Source organism: Triplophysa dalaica, chromosome 11 (assembly GCF_015846415.1).
Source record: "Triplophysa dalaica isolate WHDGS20190420 chromosome 11, ASM1584641v1, whole genome shotgun sequence".
NCBI classification, from domain to species: domain Eukaryota; kingdom Metazoa; phylum Chordata; class Actinopteri; order Cypriniformes; family Nemacheilidae; genus Triplophysa; species Triplophysa dalaica.
In genome coordinates, this window is record NC_079552.1 from 6004574 (window position 1) to 6026419 (window position 21846).

At 39.1% G+C, this 21846-nt stretch overlaps 1 protein-coding gene across 1 annotated transcript; it reads left to right on the forward strand.

Moving 5' to 3' along the window:
- Positions 1–345: 345 nt before the first annotated feature.
- Positions 346–19987, forward strand: si:dkey-157l19.2 (uncharacterized protein KIAA1522). The gene is made up of 7 exons (XM_056761222.1): positions 346–557; positions 6528–6776; positions 14100–14228; positions 14365–14408; positions 14655–14793; positions 15459–15566; positions 15685–19987. The coding sequence occupies exons 2-7, from the start codon at positions 6536–6538 to the stop codon at positions 18873–18875; spliced, it is 3852 nt and encodes a 1283-aa protein (XP_056617200.1). The 5' UTR covers positions 346–557; positions 6528–6535; the 3' UTR covers positions 18876–19987.
- The last annotated feature ends 1859 nt before the right edge of the window (positions 19988–21846 follow it).

Below are 21846 nucleotides of genomic sequence, written 5' to 3' on the forward strand. Positions count from 1 at the left end.
GCACAATTTTTATTGGCTTTATTAAAATGTTATGTTTAGTGTTTACATGCAAAACAACCGGTTTTCTTTAATCATGATCTAATTATTAGGATGTTTTTAATTCACAACACAACCCACTATGATGTGGTAGGTGATGACTAAGTATAGCCACAGCAATACATCCTGTCTCACTCATTAATGACATAAAAACACCACACACCCTTTGATCAGCGTTTAATGTTATCATTACACTAGGATGTTTTTTAAGTCTAGATTTATTTTGTAACCACGTGGTGGCGATACTGAGCAGTCAAGATGTCGAAGTGCTGGAAACTCCCTTCTGATTCTCACCTGGAGCCTCTTCACAGGATTAAACAGCGAGAGGAGAGCAGTCTGTGAAGACTGATCGCTGCGTGCTCACAGTGCCACTTTCCATGGAAGAAACGTTTTGAAGAAACACTGGAATATTGCGGAAATGTCTCACCTGAACTTTCCACACCGCATGCACGTGGATTGTCCGATGTAAAGGACTTTACTCCGAACAAGGAAACGGACGGACGGATCCAAAAACTTAAGAGGTAACGTTACGTTAACAGCCCTGCTTAGTCTACCCATATGACATCGCTTTTATTTCGTTTTTAGACTATTAAACGCTGTGTAATGCATTTGAATAAACTTTTTTTGATAATAAGTTACAAGAACTTGTTCATATCAAGTAAGAGTGACTTTTGTCAAATTTAAGTGCTAAATCGGATTCCTTCGTTTCGAAATACTGTTTTCAGTTGTATGCGTGCGTCTTTCACTTTTTATATTTTTGTTAGTTATCATTCAATGTCATATTCAGTCCCTTATATACAGATTTATTACATATTAACTTTTATATAATGTCACAAAAATGCACTCGCTCGAGAGACGAGACGCAGACGCTTCACCTTGAGTGGGTTTGGACATTAACCTGAATCAGATAGAGGAGACCTGCAGGGGTGAAGAGGAGGGAGACAGAATGACTCCAAACACCTAAAGAACACAAGAGCTGCTGTTGATCATGTGGGAGAGAGAGAGAGAGAGAGAGAGAGAGAGAGAGAAAGGGAGATTGTAGGTATTGTTGATTTTTGGGTGTGCCTCTGTACCCGTCAGGCTGCCATGCATGGGCTTGTTTCTGTAGAGATTCCAGATCAGTTGCGCAAGGAAGTGCAGAAGGTGTGTGTGTGTGTGTGTGTGTTTGAGATGGATGGAAGCCACATCACTGCCCTAATGTAGGAAAATGTGGATGGAAATGAAATAATAAATTGTTTTTTTGTTTCTTTGATTTATGGCCGATTTGTGTCATACACACCCTGCTTTGATGTTTCCATGGTTTTGCACATATCTCAATAGCAACGTGGTGCGGCCAGAGCTGAATGGTATGGTGTGGTGAGTTGTTTATAAAATGTGTGCTTGTCTTTTTTGCAGCAAACCAAAAAAATGTATTCGCATTAACTAAATTAAATTGTCTGTTTAGACTTCCTTCTACACTTCTGACAGACTGTAGCGTCTGTGTGTCCTCTTAAGCCAAATGTTGGATTTGTGATGACTTTCCCACGCTGCTGTTGTTTTATTCTGGGAAAATTAAAACAGGTTTCTCTTTGGCAACTGATGTGAGATAATGCGACTGACAATTGCCTGGTTCTGCTTCTGGGCACCATGGTTGTAAGGGAAACCTCGGGCACATCAGATCCATAACCTTTGGACACATTGATCACTGTGATTGTTTAATCAACAGCTTTTAGCACTTTGGTGTGCTTTTGTGGAAGATCTTATTTGTAAAGGGCTAGACTGAGTAGTTTTGATCTTTAATCTAAAACACTTGATGGTGGTTAATCTACCACTTGATCATTTTATAATCAGCAATATTACTAGCAAGGCTAATTGGGAGTGATACAGGTTTGCATGGGGATAAATGAGAGAGAAAGATCAGGTTTTCTTACAATGTCTGAGTGAGAGAGACATAATGGAAAAAGTGAGATATTTATGGATTGTGTAGATGGTTTTAGTTGTAACAACATAAATGAAAGTAGGGATTAGGGATAGTTCACCCAAAAATGAAAATTCTGTCATCATCTAGTCATCCTCAGGTTCACCAAACCTATATACATCCCTTTGTTCTGCTTTAACACATATGAAGATATTTGGAGGAATGTCAGTAACCAAACAGTTCTCGCCCCCTATTTACTGCCATAGTACGGAAAATGAAGACACATGTCTGACATTCTTCCAAATATGCACTGACCCAACAAACGCAGACTGGAAATAAACTTCAGACAAAGTGTGTGTCCGATTAAACCGTCTAAAAGGATGATGGTGACAGTTCTGGATTGTATTTAAGTGAGATTTTATAGAGAAGAATGACGAGGTATGAGAATGAGGCATTTCTGTGTTTTCAAAGGAATCGATAATGAAAACGATACAGTGGTGGATTGATGATGGTGTAGTTGGTCACCATGATTGTGGATATATTTCTTACAAAATATCGGATGTTTGATGAAGAATGTTTATGACCGAACAGTTCTGGGTCACTATTGACTGCCAAAGTGGGAAGAAAAACTACTATAGTAGCCCAGAATTGTTTAATTTCCCACATTCTTCATAATACCTTCTTTTCTGTTCGACAAAACAAAGAATTGTATACAACTTTAGTTTTAGACTTTTTTGGAAGATCTACCCCTTTACGGGTCTGAGCGTACATCCATCAAAACATAACATTAGTAATCAAAAGGAAAACAGGATGACAGAAGACAACCGTGATGGAAGGAGAGGAGGAGCTAGAGGAGGAACCCACATGAATTATACAATTATCAGTCTTTCAGGAATGCTGTTCCTGCTCTCGACAAGCTGCTGCAATACTCCTAAACACACACAGATACAGATCACATGAAACGGCATGGTGATAACATTAGAAGGAAACCTGACATGAGACCTCTGAAGTTTGGAGGTGAAATCTCGATTACATTTCATCATATAAAAATACGTTCGTCTCCAGGGGATTTATTTCACGTCACACGGCTATCTAATATAAAATATACCCCGGGTGGTCTTCTCATATTCATGTGTTTTGTGTGTGTGCCTGTGTGTCTATTGCGCTAATGTACTGTTATAGTAGCTGTCAGGGAAAACAGCCACTCCCATGGCATGCGGACACTTAATGTGCAGTTAGCATGTCCGCTATCAGCACTTAACTCCGTCTGTTCCTCACGACGAACAGCATACTCGAGTGGCACTTCTCCTCAACACTTGGAAAAGAATTACAAATGTTTTGACTTAGAAACACCGAGAGAAACATGGTGACGTTGCACCTAGTTTGCGCATGTTATGCCTCAATTGTAAGCCATTCAAGATGCATCACCTATGAGTTAATGTCTCATCTCTTAGATTGGAAAACCCCTCTGTATGAGTGGGAGCCAATGACAATCCCAGTCTGTACTATCTTCCTGGTAAACACTGTCATGTAAAAACTCAAAAATGCCTCAGTTCGCCACTCTCAGTTCTGCATGTGTGTAATGTGACTGCAGCTTTCCTGGTTAATAGCCTCAGGCTTTTTATCTTCCAGATTTCCTGTAACCCACATGAACACAGACACACGGCCTCACCTGCGCGTCTCTGCTGCAGCGCATGCAGGTGTGCTAAGCCACGTGTCATTCCCCTGAGCTCACCTCAGTGAGTGTAACACAATATGCACTTTAACGTGTAATATTGCATTTCAAAATTCCATTTTTAGCGTGAAAAGTGAGACAAATTATCTGCCAAAATGTTTAACATCTTGACTCATTCTATGAATCCACCACCTAACAGTTACAAGTATTTTTAGGTCATGTGACTTCTGCTAAATCTCATTGGCTGTTCTCTGTATCTCGCAATTAAACATGCAAACTAGTCACATGGCACGCGATGACCAATGAGATTTACGCTATCGACAGTGGCGCCATTTTAACCCGTCTCGCTATTAATACACGTTGCATCGATCAATAAGCTAAAAGTATGTTATCCTTTATCCAAAAGTATTAATAAATTATTTATTAAAAAACGGAGTCATTAGTTTTTTGGTGGGATGTGCTATGTGGAGCTTTGCCAGGTTGACCCCTATATATATACATGACAGAATTTTAAGATAAAATTGTTTGTTTTCAAGTGAAAAAGACATTGCAGAGGGATTAAGTAATGAATAATTATTCATAGGGTGAACTATTCATCTAAAAGTAAGAATTCTGTCATCATTTATCAACCTCTATGATGTTTTTCTGGTGAAAGACAAAAATGTATTTTGAGAAATGTCTTGGTGGTTTTGTGTCCGCACAGTGGAAATCAATGGGGCCAATGTTGTTTGGTTTCCCACATTCTTTAAAATATCTTCTTTTATGATCTGCTGAAGAAGATCATGCAGGTTTGGAATGAGGGCGAATAAGACTTTTCTTTATTGCGTGAGCTTTAAAAACCTAATGGGTAATGTGTATACCACAGTATGCAGTAACAGAATTCAGCCTGTTAGCCTTAGCTTTTTTCCCCATGTGTTTGCGCACTTTTATCTGGAAAGGAGGGATCTGTGCAGGGAGTCTTATTGTTGAAATGTTGTTGTTTTTGAGTGCAGCCTTGAATCCGCCCTAAACTGTTACTAGATCACATGACATACAGACACACCTAGACACCCCTGTAGGATCAGCAGTACATTTTTCTCAGGGTTGTGAGAAGTTTCTGTATGGGAGTGTGTAATTGTGTGCAAGTATGCTTGCATATGCGTGAGGATTAAAGCTCAGGTTGAACAAAACAGACCTGTGATGTCATGCAAATAGTTTCCTGACATCTATTATAATCATTTCTAATATTACCTAACTGAATGCAAATGAATCATCTGCAGCCTGCAGAAAGCAGGTGGTCTGCCATGTGAGTCTGTGTTTTTAACTTTGCTCCTAGATCAGACTGATGTGATCACCATTTTAAAAAAGTGTATTGAACACGTGGTGCTCGCATGCTGGTTTCATGCTGTTTGTGTCTGTGCGTTTCCATAGCAAAGCATGAGTCAACATGCTGTCATCTGATTGGTCTAGTGAACGGCTGAAATGCTAAACGTAGATCACCCATGTGAAGATGTCTGCATCACACACAGGCACACACACAGACACAATGTATCTACCCGACCATTGTTTATATTAAACAGCATCATTTTCCATCAGTTGACTTTGTGTCTTTTTGTTCATGTGACGTTCAGACCTTTGTAAATGTGTGTATCTCTCTTACATTACTGAAATGACCTCCCTGGGTAAATAGCACATCTGCTGGGTGTGTTTATGCCTGTTTATTCAAGATATCATTCCTGTGTTTAAATGCTTCACACATCGTGAGTGTGTGTGTTTGTGTGTGTCTGTGTATGCATGTGTTGTGTCAGGGTGTGTCTATGTGTGAGACCATGTATCAGCAACACTCCATGTCTGTTGTATCTGTGTTTTTTCTATATGTGTGTATGTGAGAGAGAGAATTAGTAACTCTCTGTGTGGTGTGTGGTGTGTGGTGTGTGTGTGTGTGTGTGTGTGTGTAAGGGTGGAGCTGATGACTAGGTGTTCAGGAATGGTGCCTGTAGCTCATTGAGTGAGTCTGGTGTAAGATGCACACCATTTCAATGAGATCCTGGTCTATGTAGACCAACAATTTGTTAGAGAATCACAATTTTACTTTGTTCAGCACAACAAATACACCCTTTTGTGTTCTGGACATCATCTGGGCGTTCTATGCACCGGTAAAATGGCCAAACCTCTGTAGATGTGTGTCGCCAGTCTCTCGCTAAGAGGTCGTTGAAGGCGTTCCTAGCTTTGGTTGCTCTAGTACCAGTCAAAAACAAAACCTGCGTTAAAGACAGATGATGTGAGCGCAACTGCTTTATTCCTATTGGTAGTCACTCCAGAGACTGTGTTAAGTTGAGCAAATCTCAACTTTGTCACGTCACTCTCACTTTTTGTCACCGGCGGTCATTGTCGACAGATGTCGCTAAGCTATCATTGAAATAAACGAGATTGCGTCGCTCTGTCGCTGCTAGTCGCTGGCAGTGTGAATGGGGCGTACACATTAAAGGGATAGTTTATCCAAAAATGAAAGTTCTGATTTATGTTCTGTACCCTCACGTCCCAATTACTTGTTCGGTTAAACACAAAATAATATATTTTTATAAAAACAACTGTAGGAAACCTAACAGTTCTGGCAGCGTTGGCTATTCTCTAATAGTGTCAATAGTGTCCAATAGCTGAACATTGTTCCCAATATTAGTAGGTTTAAAACAACTTGAGTGCACAGTAAGTAAATTACATAAGTTTCATTTTTTAATGAACTATTCCTATAAGGTGCATTATGAAAATACTGTATATAAAAAGAATTATGGAAATGTTAATAATATATAAGTTTCTTGAATGACTGGTAACAAAAGTAATTTAGGGTGAAATAATCTCAGCAAACATGACCAAAGATCACGTCATGAGATTTTTACGGGTGCTTATGGCTCAATATATCGTGTTTTTATTTTGTGGCAGTTGGCGTGATGTCATCCGGCTGTGAGTCTGTGGGGGACCTGATTCCTCCAGATATGCTGCAGGTGTTCGTCGAGGAGCGACAGGGGGGCAGAGGCAAACGAGGCAGGAAAAGAACAGGATCATTCAGCCGAGCATTCAAGTGGTTGAAGAGACAGCGTAGGAAAGCCCGCAAAAACAATTTGGAGATACGAGGAGGCCTGCTGGACCCCGGATCACCTCTTGTGTTACCACCAGCTACACTTAACACAGGTAATACTTCACCATCTACTCCTGTCACAGAAAACCCATGTATACACACGCTATTTATTTATACACTCCTGTTGTCTTGGAATTGTGTCTTTTTACTTGTGAGCCTAGTACTTTCTTTCTTAGAGGAGTTTTATGTTTTGCATTACTTATATCTAAAACCAGTTCTGTGTTTTTCATAACATAAACTGGTTCTGTAAGCAAATGTTTTTCAGGGAAATTACGGAAAGAAATCGGAGACTTTCGTAACTGGTGTTAGGGACATAATTCTGGAATGTTTACTTTACTAAAATGTAACTACACTAGCTAAAACAGATTTTTTCTTTATTGTGTTGGGGTTACTCTTACAATAAAAGGATAGGCATCTAAATTACACATGTCAGTTATTTTTACAGTTCTTCGATTACTCTTACAATGAAATGTTAGTCTTCAAAATTACACGTCAGTGATTTTTACAGTTCTTCGATTACACTTACAATGAAAGGTTAGGCTTCAAAATTACACATGTCAGTGATTTTTACAGTTCTTCGATTACATAATAGCACAAATGATATCAAAACAATAGATGATTCCACAATTCTCTTTAAATGTCTACAAGTTTGGTATCTTTTTAAAATCTTTTGCACTCTTTCCTTTCCAGCTTATTCTTCTTGGTAATTTCACTTCCTCCTATTTGTTGACGTAATTTGTATTCCCTTTGTGTGTTTTGAACCAAAAAAGATTGACATGTCCAGTAACCTTTACACTTCCATCAAACATCCATATATTGAGTGTGTGCTAACAGTAGACATGGAAATGTTTGTCTTATGTTTATCACAAAGTCACAAGTTTTCCCTAGTTGGAATTTAAACACACAATGAATATAAAGGTTTGCCCTTTGCTGAGGTCAGATAAAGAGCTGTTTGCGTTAACTGTGCGTTTGTTTTAACAGTGCGTTTGTATATTCGTCTGTCTGTGGTCTAGCTTGGAATTAAAACTAGGATGCCTTGTTTCGATTTGTATGTTTTAAATCCCTTTGTGACCTTTGTGAGACTACACCTCAACTCCACCCATTTAGTGAAGCAAGAAGCCACTTAAACACACACACACACACTTGTCTGAAAGAACATATTGTAGTTTTTCACAATGATCTATATGGTGTGTAACCACAGAAAAATAAACAGCTTTTATGTGATGGCCCGTATTGGTCGCTACCTGCTGCTGAAGATTGTTATGAAGTAGAGAAGGGTGTTTTTTTCGACACTTTTGCCCTCGACGGTCATCAAAAGGAAGTCACTGAGAAGAATTCGGTAAACTGCGTTTTGATTAACAACAGTTTGCAATTATTTGAAACTTGACTAGAGGAAATATGCAGGTTTATTGAATTCTCCTTATGCAAAATATACATTTTCCTATGTATTAACTATCAATTAATTGAATCAATATGTATTTTATTTAAATTATTTTTTGTTCCTGTAAGCAGACTTAGATGGAGAATAGCAGTGGGATTGCTAAACCTTATCGACCGTAGTATGAATGTGTGTTTCATCATCTTTGAGTATGATGAGATTCTGGGTTCTTGTGAATGACCCTTTGTGCTGACTTTAAGAACGCGTCACTTAACTAAATTTCTGTGTGTTTGGTAACTTGATAAGATTATAAGCTACTGCTCCCTTCGGATATGGAAACAGAGTAAGAGTATTGATTTATTAAAGGAGTTTGACTGGGTTTATTGCTGAGCTCTATGTGGTCTGTTTTTTGTAAGTTTTAAATAATATTTTGTTTTTTCCATGAAGTGAGAGGGTACCCCTCCATGCTAAACTCTCTGCTACAATGATGGGGTGTCTTGTGTGGTTGTTTAGTGTCCCAAGTCACAGGAAGTCACCTTAAAGTTTAACAAATTAATAAAATAAAATTCATAAACATACACAGTACATATACAGTATATGTTTGTATGTGTGGCCCTTTCAAGTTGTCATAGTGCGGTGTGGACTTAAGTTAGAGAGTTTGTTGAAATTAACTTTTAGTGTAAACAATAGCGATAGTACTGTTAAGTAAGGCCGTCTTATAAGGAGGTCATACTGGGAACATGCGCGATATTGTTTTATATCCTGTATCCCAGACCTTGCAATATACAAACTTCCTGAGGGATGTGGCCAGTTCAGTCTGAACAAAGAACAGCTACCTAAAATTGACTTCCCATCAAATCCTTTCCAGCGTTTTTGACATCTTCTGTTAGAAGTGACACACTTGCCAAAAGTTACACTGTTGTGACCTTCTGACTTTCTATTCGTCATGAGAAATGTCAGTCATTCCTCAACACACTCTCTGAACACTGTGTCTGTGAACGTTTGAGGGATGAGGACAGACCGAGTTTGTGTCTACGTTTGATTGGTGTTATGAGTGGGTGTGTTTTTGCAGAATTCCAGAATTAGCCTGGGGATTTTGACAATGAACAGGTGTGAAGTTGGTAAAACTGGTTCTCTGTTTGGTTTGTGACTAGAACCTACCTCGGTTACTGTGGACCAGTGTTTCTCAATCTTTTCTCACTTGTCATGTCTCTTTTCCCCAATCAACATCCCTTATGAGGTTTGTGTATTTAGCATTTTTAAGCCACAAACTTTCATGGTTAAAAAATAAACTTATTGTACAATTACAGATGGTTTTGGAATGTCCACCTCATCCCAAATTGAACTGATCCTTGATCTCTAAATGATCTCAGACAAAGTCACTGTTTTTATTTTTGGCGGGCAGATTTAGGGCAAAAGTTGTTCTCGTTGACATCTCAGCCAGTATAGATTTAAAGAAAAAGTTCACCAAAGTTCTCTCATCCCAGATGTATATGACTTCCTTTCTTTATTTGAGAACAAATTCATTTTTTTTAATTAAAACAATTTTTTTTAAATGATTCATTTCGGTGATGTTAGCTAATGCGTCAACTTGGCGACGTTCCAAAAAGCACATCCATCCATCCTTAAAAATGATGATACTAGTCACAAGACGCACAGGAACCAAGCAGATTTGATGTTATCAACCAGCAATCGTGTTTGAACTTTTTGCACAGATTTCTGTAATGTTATTCTCTCAATGTCATTTTAAGGTCCAGTGTATGAAATTTGTGGCATAAGGTGAATTTGAGAGAGGAATTGCAACCAACGGCTCACTCCACCCCTCCCCCTCCTTTTCTGAAGATACCTCTGAAGCCTGAAGACATAAGACCTATTCGCACAGGATTAGTGTTACCTGGGGACCTCTAGTCATTTGTAATAATTGCAGTGGTTGTCTGTGATCTTAATCTCGGTGAATTGGCAATGTATGTAATTTGTAAAGGAAAAATTCCCCTGCAAATTACCTACCATATTTTGACGAGCACCGAGATCCTGTGAAAATATTAGTCCCGTGCGAATCGGCATCTGTGTGATTTGGTGTGCTCACTGCTCATGTATCCTTTTCAAGGTTTTATCCACAGTTTGCGAATAACAGAGGCCGTGTCAAAGTGTTTTGATATTATTCCGGGTGCTGGGTCATATCCATACCTGCAAACACTGTCGTTTTGACCGGGAGTCTCCCATCCGGTTTGCGGTCGCAGGTCTCAATCCTGACAAGTACGGTCATATATCATTTTACACCATACAACTAAAGGCTATACAAACTATACGCAAAGCCATCATATCTGGAAAATAAGTCTGTAAATTTAAGTAAAATTACAGACTTCACATATCCCGTGCCACATGAAATACAGATGTGGGGAGGTCATTTCTAAATCACACAAGGTCCCCAGATAATACTAATCCTGTGCGAATAGGGCTATAGTTATATATATTATATTGGATTTATGTCAATAGATCCTCCAAAAAATTACACACATTACCTTTAAAGTTTCTTATATGATGGATGTATGTGCTTTTATTATTTATGAGAGAATTTTCATATTTAAGTGAACTATTGCTTTCATTTTTGTTGCTATGCGTTTACATGAAAACCAACTGAGCCTAGAATGGGTTAGGACCAGAACTGACCGTTTTATAATTTCCATTTTTGCTTTAAATGTAAGATTAATTATTGCTTTTTGCCTCTTGCTAAAGTGACTGTATCCATATTAAGTTCTTATTAGCTATTGCTTTTGCAAATGACAGAATATTACGTTACTGTTATATGATATAGGTGTGGCAAGCAGAGGCTTCTGCCAGCTTTCAGAAAAGCAGCAATGACTAAAAATCTGGTTGTGTGGCACGGTTAATTAAACTGCTATCCATCAACATGCTTTTAAGACTTTTGTGTGAGCTGTCGTGGAAATTCATTTGACTTAGTAAACTTAAACCTTCACCATTTATGCGCATTGGGAAGAATAATGCCTCAGGGACCAACAGACAGTTTGCCCAGAAAGACCGTTCCACAAATCCTGCAGCTTCATGTTTTAATTTTTCTCCAATTACAATGTACGTGCAAACGGCACGATGTAGCAGCTAAAGTATCAGTGCTGATCTTTGCTCAACAAACAAAAATATTATGAACCTGTTCATCAACACAATGTTTTGTATTGAAGGCTTATATGAAGCAAAACAAAATAATGGTATGAACTACTTGCACATTTTCACGTTGTTTGAAGAAGACTTGTCTGTCGGGCTTGATGCAAGTTAGCTCAGGTCAGCGACGAGACGCATAAACAAAACTGTTTGGTACCGTTAAAGGAAGTACACTTAGCTGAGTTGGTTTTGTGTAACTTCTAAAACATTTAGATATAAATGTGGCAACTCTAATTAGACTTTATCGTGGTCAAGTTTGTGATTGTCATTCCACGCTTCATTTTATGATTTACAGTTCTTTGTCAAAAGTCAATTTTCACGATGTAACCCACAAAATAATTCAGTTTCTATACAGAGCCGTAGTTGTGTTACGCTGTAGAAACTTCCTCTGTTAGACTGTTGCTATGCTAACATGCTTTAGGTGCAGTCTGTGTGAAATAGTGACTTCATGCAATCATTTCCTAGGTCAAAATATGACATGAAAATGGTCTGGTTGACTTCTGGTCCCCGTTCTGCCCCCTGCTGTCTAAATACAGCATGACGGCCCCTTCAAGAAAGCTGAGCTGAACTCCAGGCAGAACACGTATGCCTGTGGGAGGCGGCTGCAATTGATAAAAAACTACACTGTTTGTTTATATCACCTGTTTTTGTCACTCTCTTTAGCACATTGTGTTCCTTTTCTTTCCCTGTCTCCGTTTTCTACTTTTTTCTCTGTTTTGATTTTGTGTAAATTGTTTTAAACTGTTTTTATTAATAGAACTATTACCTAGACGGTGTGTGTGTGTGTGTGTGTGTGTGTGTGTAAGTGAACTATAACATAGACTGTGTAAGTGTTTGAGACCCCTTGCGGTTGCAGCTGTTCTGACATCTGCCCTCAGCATGTCCATGCATGTCTGCTACTTTTATTTGACTTTCTTAGACGGTTATCAGATTTTAAGACGTGTCTCAACTATAATGGTGATCTTATTCATTGTTTGGAGTAGAGCGCTTTTATTTTGGCTTTTTGTTACTAATTCTGATTGGCTGGGCCACATTTGGAGATGTTAAATGTTTATAAATATACGTCTGTGATCACACGTACTATGCTAATAAACATAATTCAATTGGAAAATATTGGTTCTATTCTTATGATTCCTTTGATAAATTTATGATTTTTTGTGTTAATGTATAAATGTGCCACCAAATTTTTGGTATGCTCTGGCCTATCAATAAAGATATATATATTTTTAATCTATTGGTGTCTTATAAATTACATTTGCATCATCGTGCTAAAAAGTGTGCTTAAAAACTTTTTGCTTTATTATACAGTAAATGTTTGCTTTTCTTCCTCGGGCTGAAAAGATGACCTCTGTGGTTGTTTAGCCTTCTAAATTGTTCAAAATCGTTTCTGAGAACATGTTATCTGTGGTCTGCTTGTCTCCCGACACATATCAAGTGGTGAGACATAAACCTTAAGTTTATTGAAAACATTGCACAGTGCAGTGTCACGACCAGAGAAGTTACATTCATCTTTCTGTCACTCCATCACCTTTTTCATTCTTAATTTTTGATGCCTTTTTTTAATTAAGAAATTAACGACAAGAAATGTGAATGTGATAGGAGAGCAGAACTGGAGGGTCATATTTGTATTTGTATGTGTACGTGTGAGGAAAGTTTTGAAGCTAGAGTTTTCTCCACGATAGCTGCAAGTCATATTGCAATTTGAATGCCAACATTCTTTGCTAATTTAGAAGAATGATGTTCATGTGCTACAAATATCAAACGAAACCTTTGTTTATGTAATTGGTGGTTGTCTGGTTTCATCATGATTAGGAATGGTTTACTAAGCATGATGAAACAAGGTTTGGAGGTACAGTACATGGTCTGAGGTTTATATCATTCTGTTTCACTTTTACAGAAGTTTGAGATTAAAGGGGAGTCCAAATTTTGTATCTCTATTAACAATATATTTTTAACAAGGTTATATTTGACATAACTTTTGGCTATTCAGGAGATAAATTACATGCTGGTTTTGATTGATTGATTCATTGAAAGCAGTCTTTGTTCTCAAGGTTGAGTAACAAGTTTTGTTTGCCTTAAGCAAACCTTTGACCTAGCCATTCATTTGCTGTGTTTCCCCCTCTTGTGGCAAGAGTGTGTAAAAGCATTGAAACCAATCTAGGAACATCGTCTTTTAAATTCCACAGGCAGAAAACAATATATTTTATTGATTTCAGTTTGCCTGATCTGTTTAGCTTTGGACTGGGGATAAACCCTTTGTTGACACAAGGCCCAACAGTGCTACCCAACTGAGAAATCGTTCACTTAAAAACTAAAATCGCCATCTAACTTGTGCGTCATTCTTAACCAGATGTTAGTTTCTTCTCTTTATGCACCTTAGTTCACGCAAAAACTTTAATCACTATGCAAATTCAGGTTTGCAGTATTTTTAAAATGGCTGGTTCCCACTTTTGCTCATTTGTAAGGCACTGTGGATAAAAGCATCTGCTGAAAGATAATTCATAAATGTAAATGAATGGCTTAAGGCAAAGGTGGAAGAATGTCTCCTGGCATTAGTCCTATACTGCTGCCTTCGCAACATTAAAAACATTAGAAACAGGGTTTTTTTTGTCAAACCATATTAAACTGGATTGATATGATAATCAGGTTAAATTATTGAAGACTCGTGGGGGGATGTATGTCTCTTTGTTTATTTACTGCACTATTTTTACTGCTCTATACATCCTGAACACCCTGAACAATCTAAAACTTTATTTAAATCTGTCATCTACAGGTCTATTAGATATCAAACTTATACTGCTCTCTCTCTTTCTACTTGTAGAGAATGTTTCAGGTCCTCATCCAACCCTGGTGTTCCAGGAAAATGTGTTTGCGGAGGGTATTTCACCCAAGTATGTGCTGGACCTGCATACAGAGGCCCAACAGGGCCTGAAACTGCTGCAGCAGGAGGGTAAGACATCTTATTGCAATTTTACCATTAACAGGAATACAAAACCTTATTTTACTTCATGCATCGTACAAAGATGCAACTATGTTTGGAGATATTTACTTTGTTATAATGAAGTTATGTTTTGTTTATATTTCAGATGATCAAAATGGGACGGACTACCCTGATGACCAGAGTATGATTGTAAGTGATTCTCTATGCAGTCATTTAACTTCTTGTTTTTTTTACAGATGTATTCAAAACTCTTTCCACTACAGCTTCATTTTGTTTTGAGTACTGTTTAAAAAAATATTGCACTCTATCTAAATAATGAAAGGTTTAGATAGTAGATTTAAATAGTTTTTCAAGTTGATGTATGTTGATCATTTGTAATGGCTGATGAAGGGCTATTGATTTAAAGTGTTAAGTGTTGTTGACCATTTGCTCCAGTCAACAGTAACAACCCGGACCGACGACAGCATTGCCTTCAATGAGTTAAGATTTGATTCTGATAGCACAACAGCCGATACCATTTCGACGCGCTCATCCATCTCAATGCGATCAACACGTTCTGGACTCAGGCGACAAGGTCTCACTTCACATATAAACACTAATCTGTATTTTATCTATTTTTACCATAGAATTCAATAACAAATATGAATCCGCAAAATATGCGAAAAGCTTTTATATTAAATGTTGTTTTATACTTTAATTAATTCTTTATTTAAATGATATTTTATTATATTGATATTTTTTAAATCATTAAAAAACAATAGTCAAAAGTGATGGCCATGGGCATATTGTACAACTTTACTGCCTTCTCAGGTTAGGGTAAATCATTAAAATAAGAGGTGTTTTGTACAAAATGGAATAAACACAAACTTTTTGGGTATTTATTGGACAACATTATTTGGTAAAAAGCAAACTACAGGATTTCAGGCAATATGGGTTTCATTTGATTACACAAAAATACATAAAGGAACAAAAAGCCTGCAGGAAATAAAGCATACATTGACAGTTTTATGTTATTAATATTCCTGGGTCTTGACTTTGTCTTTGTCCTACCACAGCTGAGCTTTAGTTTGCACTCTAAATAAACTATGCAACATGAACGGATAACTTTTTTTATTATAATAATAATATTGGAATAAAAATAAGGTGATTATTCAATTTTTCCCAGGTTGGCGGTATATATAGGTTTTCCACAGAATGAGTAAAAGTTAAGGTAACATTATTCACTTTTTTTATCTCCAGACTCGACGTTCAGACCTCTTAAGCAAGATAAAACTGAAAAACCCAAATCCCATAGGAAACATCTGAAAACCGTTGCGGGTATTCCACGACACGTCCAGAGAGAATTGGGTACATTTTACTGCATTCTACTATTAATATGAATTACACGTCATTAAGTGTATCAAGTTATTTAACAGAAAGCTGTGTATGGTTGTTCACTTTATTTATGCATATTTCATATCTAAAGGGCTGGACAGAGCAGCGTGGATCACCACCAATCTTAATTGTGAGCTTCCCAACGGAGGTGTTGTCTTTCCCACAATCGTTTCCACTGTGGAGGGTGCATTTAGCACCTCGGAGCAAGAGAGAATACAAGCACATACTCAGAATGCACTAAACAGGCATACAGGCCACCCCACCCTGACAAAACCCAACAATGACAGTCTTATCCAAAGATTTATAAATGACCTACCAGCGGGTACTTTGTTAACCATACCAGGGAACCCATCAGAGAATACTGTCATGTCCATCTCACCGCAGGCCACATACATGTCTAAAATCATCCGAAATGCAGTACTGCCACCATCTGTGGATGTTGTGGCACTCAGTCGCAACCAAAGCCGCAGCAGTGTCCGAACCGTGAGTAAAAGCAGCATGGTGTCGGCCAGCCCTGCTTCAACTCGGGCGTCCTCCAGAATCTCCTCTCATTGTTCCACAGTCCGCTCGAACTTGTCTGACTGGAGCAGATCGGATTCCTCAGAAACACTAGTGTCTGAGTCCTCTACCCTCTCCAGCAGTAGCACTCCCCGTTTGGCCAGCAGAGCGAGTCAGGTTGAAAACACAAACCTACCACGTAATGGGAAAGTTCAACACAACGGCTCCCATAATGACTCGCCTCATGGGGACGCTACAGGTGCAAAGATGGAATCTGGTGGTGCTCTCACACGTAATCTCTCCGTGATGAAAAAGAGCAAGAGACCTCCTGCTCCTCCCAGCAGATCGTACTCGTTACACAACGGCAAACAGATCAGGACTGCTTCCTCGACCAAGCAGGAATTTAACCATAAGACAATCATATCCCCATATAACAGCCTTTCCAATGAAACAGTGCTAGCAGAGCTAAAGATGAGAAAGAATGGAGCGTCATACACAAATGGCACCAGTAAGCTTATTGAATTCAAGCCATCCCTTCTTTCTGATAGAGGTTTAATGAACGGCAGGATGCATTCCCCTGCAGTAATGGCTCTCTGGTCTCTCCTTGACATTCCGGATCATCCCACGGTGATGGCTCCCCCAGCTCCTCCTCCAGAGACCTGGGCTCATAACCAGTGCACTTTTGAACTGTTATGTGGACCGGGACCTGTTAACTATGCACGTTGGGCTAAAAAGAGAGGTATTAAAATTGTGGATCCAGAGTATACATCGATGCCAACCACCGGAAAAGTCAAACCCCCTCCTCCAGATACCGCTCCACCAGCTACACTTTGGTGGCGAATCAAATCCCCTCCACCTCCTCCAGATATTATTCCTCCACCCCCTGCATCAGCTGCACTTCGGTGGCAAGCCAATCCTCCTCCTCCAGATACCGTCCCACCACCCCCTGCTCAAACTGCGGTTTGGTGTCAATCCAAATCCCCTTCAGACACAGTTGATTCAACCCATTCACCAGCTGAATGGATTCCTCCTCATCCTCTGTTTGCCCCTCCTGTTCCTCCAGTAGGTCCTGGTTCTTCAAATTCAGTTTTTGTGCAAAATGATACTGTCATTCCTCCACCTCCTGCATTTTCACAACTGTTTTTACGGACAGTGCAACCAGATATCCCGCCGCCACCACTACAAGTTCCCCCTCTGCCACCACAACAAGTTCCCCAGCCACCACCAGGTATTCCTTCACCACAAGAAGTTCCCCTACCACCACCAACAGATATTCCTCCGCCACCACCACAAAAAGTTCCCCTACCACCACCAACAGATATACCTCCGCCGCCACCACCACAAGAAGTTACCCCACCCCCAGACATTCCTCCGCCATCAACACAAAAAGTTCCTCGACCACCACCACCACAAGATCCCATCCAAAAACAAGTCCTGCCTCCACCACCTCCAACACCACCTCCTGAAACAAAAAAAATCCCACAAGAATACAAACCTTCACCACATGTTATCCTCGTAACATCAACTTCTTCTCACCAAACCAATATTCCTCCACCCCCTCCACTTCCCACTAACATTAAATTGGAGGCCAAAGTAGTCACCCCTGAAAAAGAAGAGAAACAGTCAAGCAGTCCCAGTCCGGCTAAAGAGGAGACTTCTGCTCCCATGGTCACTCAATCTCTCCTACAAATGGTTCGTCTCAGGTCAGTCAGGTCCAATCAGAATCCGGCTGTAAATCCAGATAAAGCCTCACATCCTACACAAAAATCAGGTGTCAGTCAAGATGCTCCTCCAAAGCCACTCAGACGGTCGTTGATTATGACATCGCTTCCCCAGGATCTGGAAGCTCTGTCTTGCACAGAGTCAAAACCTGAAGCTCTTTCCTCCAATGGTCATGTAAATGCAACAATTGCATCAGACACTCAGCAAGTATCAGTTGTACCAGAGATCAGAGTTAATTATGATGCAAGTACACAAAACACGACGCCTGAGCCAACATGCTCATTGGTCACAGATGCAATCTCTGCAACTGAACCCTCCGCTGAACCAGATCTTAAATGCAGTACCCTGGTGGAACAAATCCAACCTATGCGATCTGAACCTGTGACCATTCCAAACACAACGGAACCAACAGTTGAACCAATCATCAATGAGCCCAAGACCCCACTTCATGCAGAAGAACCCTACAAGACCCCCGATTCTTCAGTCAAGCAAGCAGTCATTATTGAAATACACTCAAAGCCAGAAAGTGGGCAGCCAAAAACCCAGACATCCAGTTCTGATTCACCCGTCATCTCACCATCAACACCCGTAGTCCATCCACCAGCAAATCCCTCCATGAGTCTCCATGATGCCATTCGTCGAAAGACTGCAGCTAGTGCTACATCTAAAGACAACCAAACAAAGCGCTTCAGTCTGCTGTCCAGTCCACCAGTCACAAGTGCCCATACTGCACCCGTCTCTCCTGCATCCACCGCCAGCTTCATCTTCTCAAAGAGTACCAAGAAGGTTGTAATAGAGACGGCAACGTCCCCAGCGGTTCAGGCAGACCTGAGGAGGACTCTGGCGGCAGAGTTAGCTTCTGTTTCTGATTCACCCAAGTCTATTGACTCGCACAAGACAGCTAGCAAAGTTCCTCCACCTGTCGCTATTAAACCCAAATCTAAGGTAGAAAGTGCTGCCCAGAACTCTGCAGCGGCTGAGAGAGTGCATGCCCAAACAGAGACTGTACAAACTGCCGGACAGGACGTACAGACAGAGAACTCTGAAAATGCCAACAAATGAATGAACACGTGTTTGTTTATTTGTGTTTATTAACCCTTGAGTTTTTGTCTTGGTTGCAATTGAAACTAGAATTTAGTGCAACAGTTTAAAGCATTTTCCAGAAAAGTTTAGCTTTTGTTAAATATAAGATAACAAAGTCTTTATGTACAGATATTGCAGGCATATTGCACTTTGTACACTGGATTAGTGTAATTGATTTCCATTCAGCATGAGAATGCAAGTCACTGGTATTTGGTCGTCGAGATTATAAATATTCTTGTTTTATTTATATACGTCCACTGTGCCACAGTCCTAGACAGAGTATGTGCTAGCTTCTTATTCCATCATTAAAGTCCATTGGGTAGCACTGTAAAAAAGCAGTATCAGAACAGATCAATTCTGCGAGAAAAGTTTGTTAAAATACAGAGACCAATCAAACTCTACTGTGGAATTTTAGGAAAAAGTCCAGCACGGCTAGTCTGGCATTAAAGTATGCCAGAATATGGGAGTAGTTTATAAAGAAAGGTACAGTACGTAGGTGAAATGATTGAAAGAATAAAAGAAGGAAAGCTACATTTTTTATCCAAAAAGCAGAAAGGTGGGAGCATGGACCACTGATTGGGAGGGGTTATGCTTTAATCTATTTTGCTTTTTAGAACAATTGTAAAATTGTAGTAATCACCCTCTCCAGTCTGTCCTGCTGTCCATGGTCAGGTATACAGTCGATAAGTGTAAATGGAGCAAAAGCTCTGTTTGTGAGTGTGCATGTAGGGCCAAGGAAGTGTTCAGAGAAATCATGAAAGAACTCTTGAACATAAGCGAAAAGGTTTATATAAGTTTATAAAAAAGTTTGTGTTAGTTTACATTCTCAGTGTACATTACAGACAACAGATTTGTCAAATACAATAAAAAATGAATGTTTGCATTTAATATATATTTTTCCCAATGCACTATGCTTTTTAGGATTGTTTATGTTCCTATAATTTCACCAATCTTTTCTGTCTCTGATTATAATCTCTGATTACGGAGAAATGTCTAGTTAAGAGAAATTACAGAACAGGTTCTCTGCAAAGATTGAAAAGTTTATTCATTGTGTTTTACAATGTTTTGAAAGTAAAGACTGTTAAAAAGTATCTGGGTGACTCTTTGTCTAATGTGTTATAGTTGAGTTTTTTGTTAATAAACCGAGTATACGTTTAAGAATTATTGTTTATCAGGCACTACAAGGTAAGAGAACACTCAACAGTGCAACACATTTAAGTACTCTGGTCAGTGTTGTAAATGTGGTTTTCCAGATCAGGTCAGGAATGATCAGTGTCAGGTATGATCTGACTACTGTATTAGTATTTTGCTTCAATTAACATTTATGGATGTTTTAATATTTTTTATGCTTATAAGTTTTATTTTTAATATTCAGCATTATTTTCATAGTTTCTGTTCACTAGGGGGCGGCATTTTGCATAATTTCTTCTGAGCTCAAAGTCTTTTTGATAATCAAATTCCCCACCATCATGTGATAAGACTATCATCATCACGAGACAATAGTTTGAATCAGCAGGGTTTTATGAGCAGGCTAAATATGTTTATTTTTATTAAACATTTTAAGAATTAAATTCATCGTGATTTCAATAGCGATATTCAGTCGACTTTAAACATATCAAGGTCATGAAAGAATGCCATAAAGAAACTATAGGCTACACTAGTGGGCTGGGCCAGAGTGGTTCATTTTACATGAGAGTAGAGCGCAAACAGTTCTGTGGTCTAATGTCATCCTATTCTCTGTAACAATCTTTCGTACCATGCTAAATACAAAACTTACAAAACGCGTGACTGTCCCCCACCCTGCTCCTCTTCAGAAAATTAAATTCGCTGTCCCATTGGTGGCGGTATTTACACGAGGGTTTTGTTTTTTTGGCAGGAGTGCCTTCCGTCACTGTTGTTACGTCCATTATCCGTCTCGGTTTTGTTTTTTTCCCGCGTTGTCACTCATCATCTGACCTCACACACTAACCTCGCGACAACTGTTACCTACAGTACTGTAGGCTACTGCAGATGGCAGTTATCGCGAGGCTAGTGACAGAGCTCAGATTGGAAATGTTTTTTTTTTTTTTACTCCGGTGTTATTATTTTTTAATAACGCAGGTTAAAATATGGGAGATTTACGGGAAAATACTAATACGGGAGGACGGCGGGAAAGAAGGGTAAAATACGGGACTTTCCCGGCCAAAACGGGATACTTGACAGGTATGACTAGATACCAGGAGGCGAAACTCTTGTGCTTTTGGGTTAAAGCCACTTTTAGGATGAAAATGGCAACGCGATAACACAGAAACAGACGGAATAGTGACGAAAGAGATGTCCAAGCGGATTAAAAAAAAACAAAGGGTCTCATTCACTAATAATTGCGTAGATGTTTCGGATTAATACACATTTGCACATTCACAACTCATGCGTACGCACATGAATTTGTTCTTAACCTCGTCCTAATGTTAGTGAATTTGGAGTATTCTAAATGAGCTGCCGCGTGCACTAGTTAAGTGATTTGCTGAAATCACATCCTAATACGGAGTCAAACCCTAATATGGAGTCCATGTCCATATTAGGGCTTTCCGCCTAACCTTTCCCTTACCTCCAGTCAGCCCTTAGGTCAAAGTTACTCCAGGCAACCCCATTTGACGCTGTCTACAGACGCGCTCTTGCAAGTGATTCCAACTGCGCAGTCCTCAAATTCAGTTCATACACAATAAAACACCTTTTATACAGACACGCAGTTTTTTGTATGACACCTACAGTAATGTTGTTTTGTCTTTTATATGAAGAGTTTGATTCCAAAAAGAGATCAATCTGTTTTTTATTATGTTATAATGTTTTTATTGTGTTAGTTTGAGTTATTACGGCTTAAATCGAAACAAACCAACTGCAGTTTGATTGATATAATTGGAATGCACAAGAAAAAAAACATGAGTTAACTAGTTTATCTCATTTTGGAATC

Bases quoted from the DNA above. Each gene is read 5' to 3' on its own strand.
- si:dkey-157l19.2 (XM_056761222.1), top strand. From the start codon at position 6,536: ATGTCATCCGGCTGTGAGTCTGTGGGGGACCTGATTCCTCCAGATATG. The intron at 14,409-14,654 runs GTAAGTGATTCT...CATTTGCTCCAG, and splicing joins CTGATGACCAGAGTATGATT to TCAACAGTAACAACCCGGAC. The intron at 14,794-15,458 runs GTCTCACTTCAC...TTTTATCTCCAG, and splicing joins TTCTGGACTCAGGCGACAAG to ACTCGACGTTCAGACCTCTT.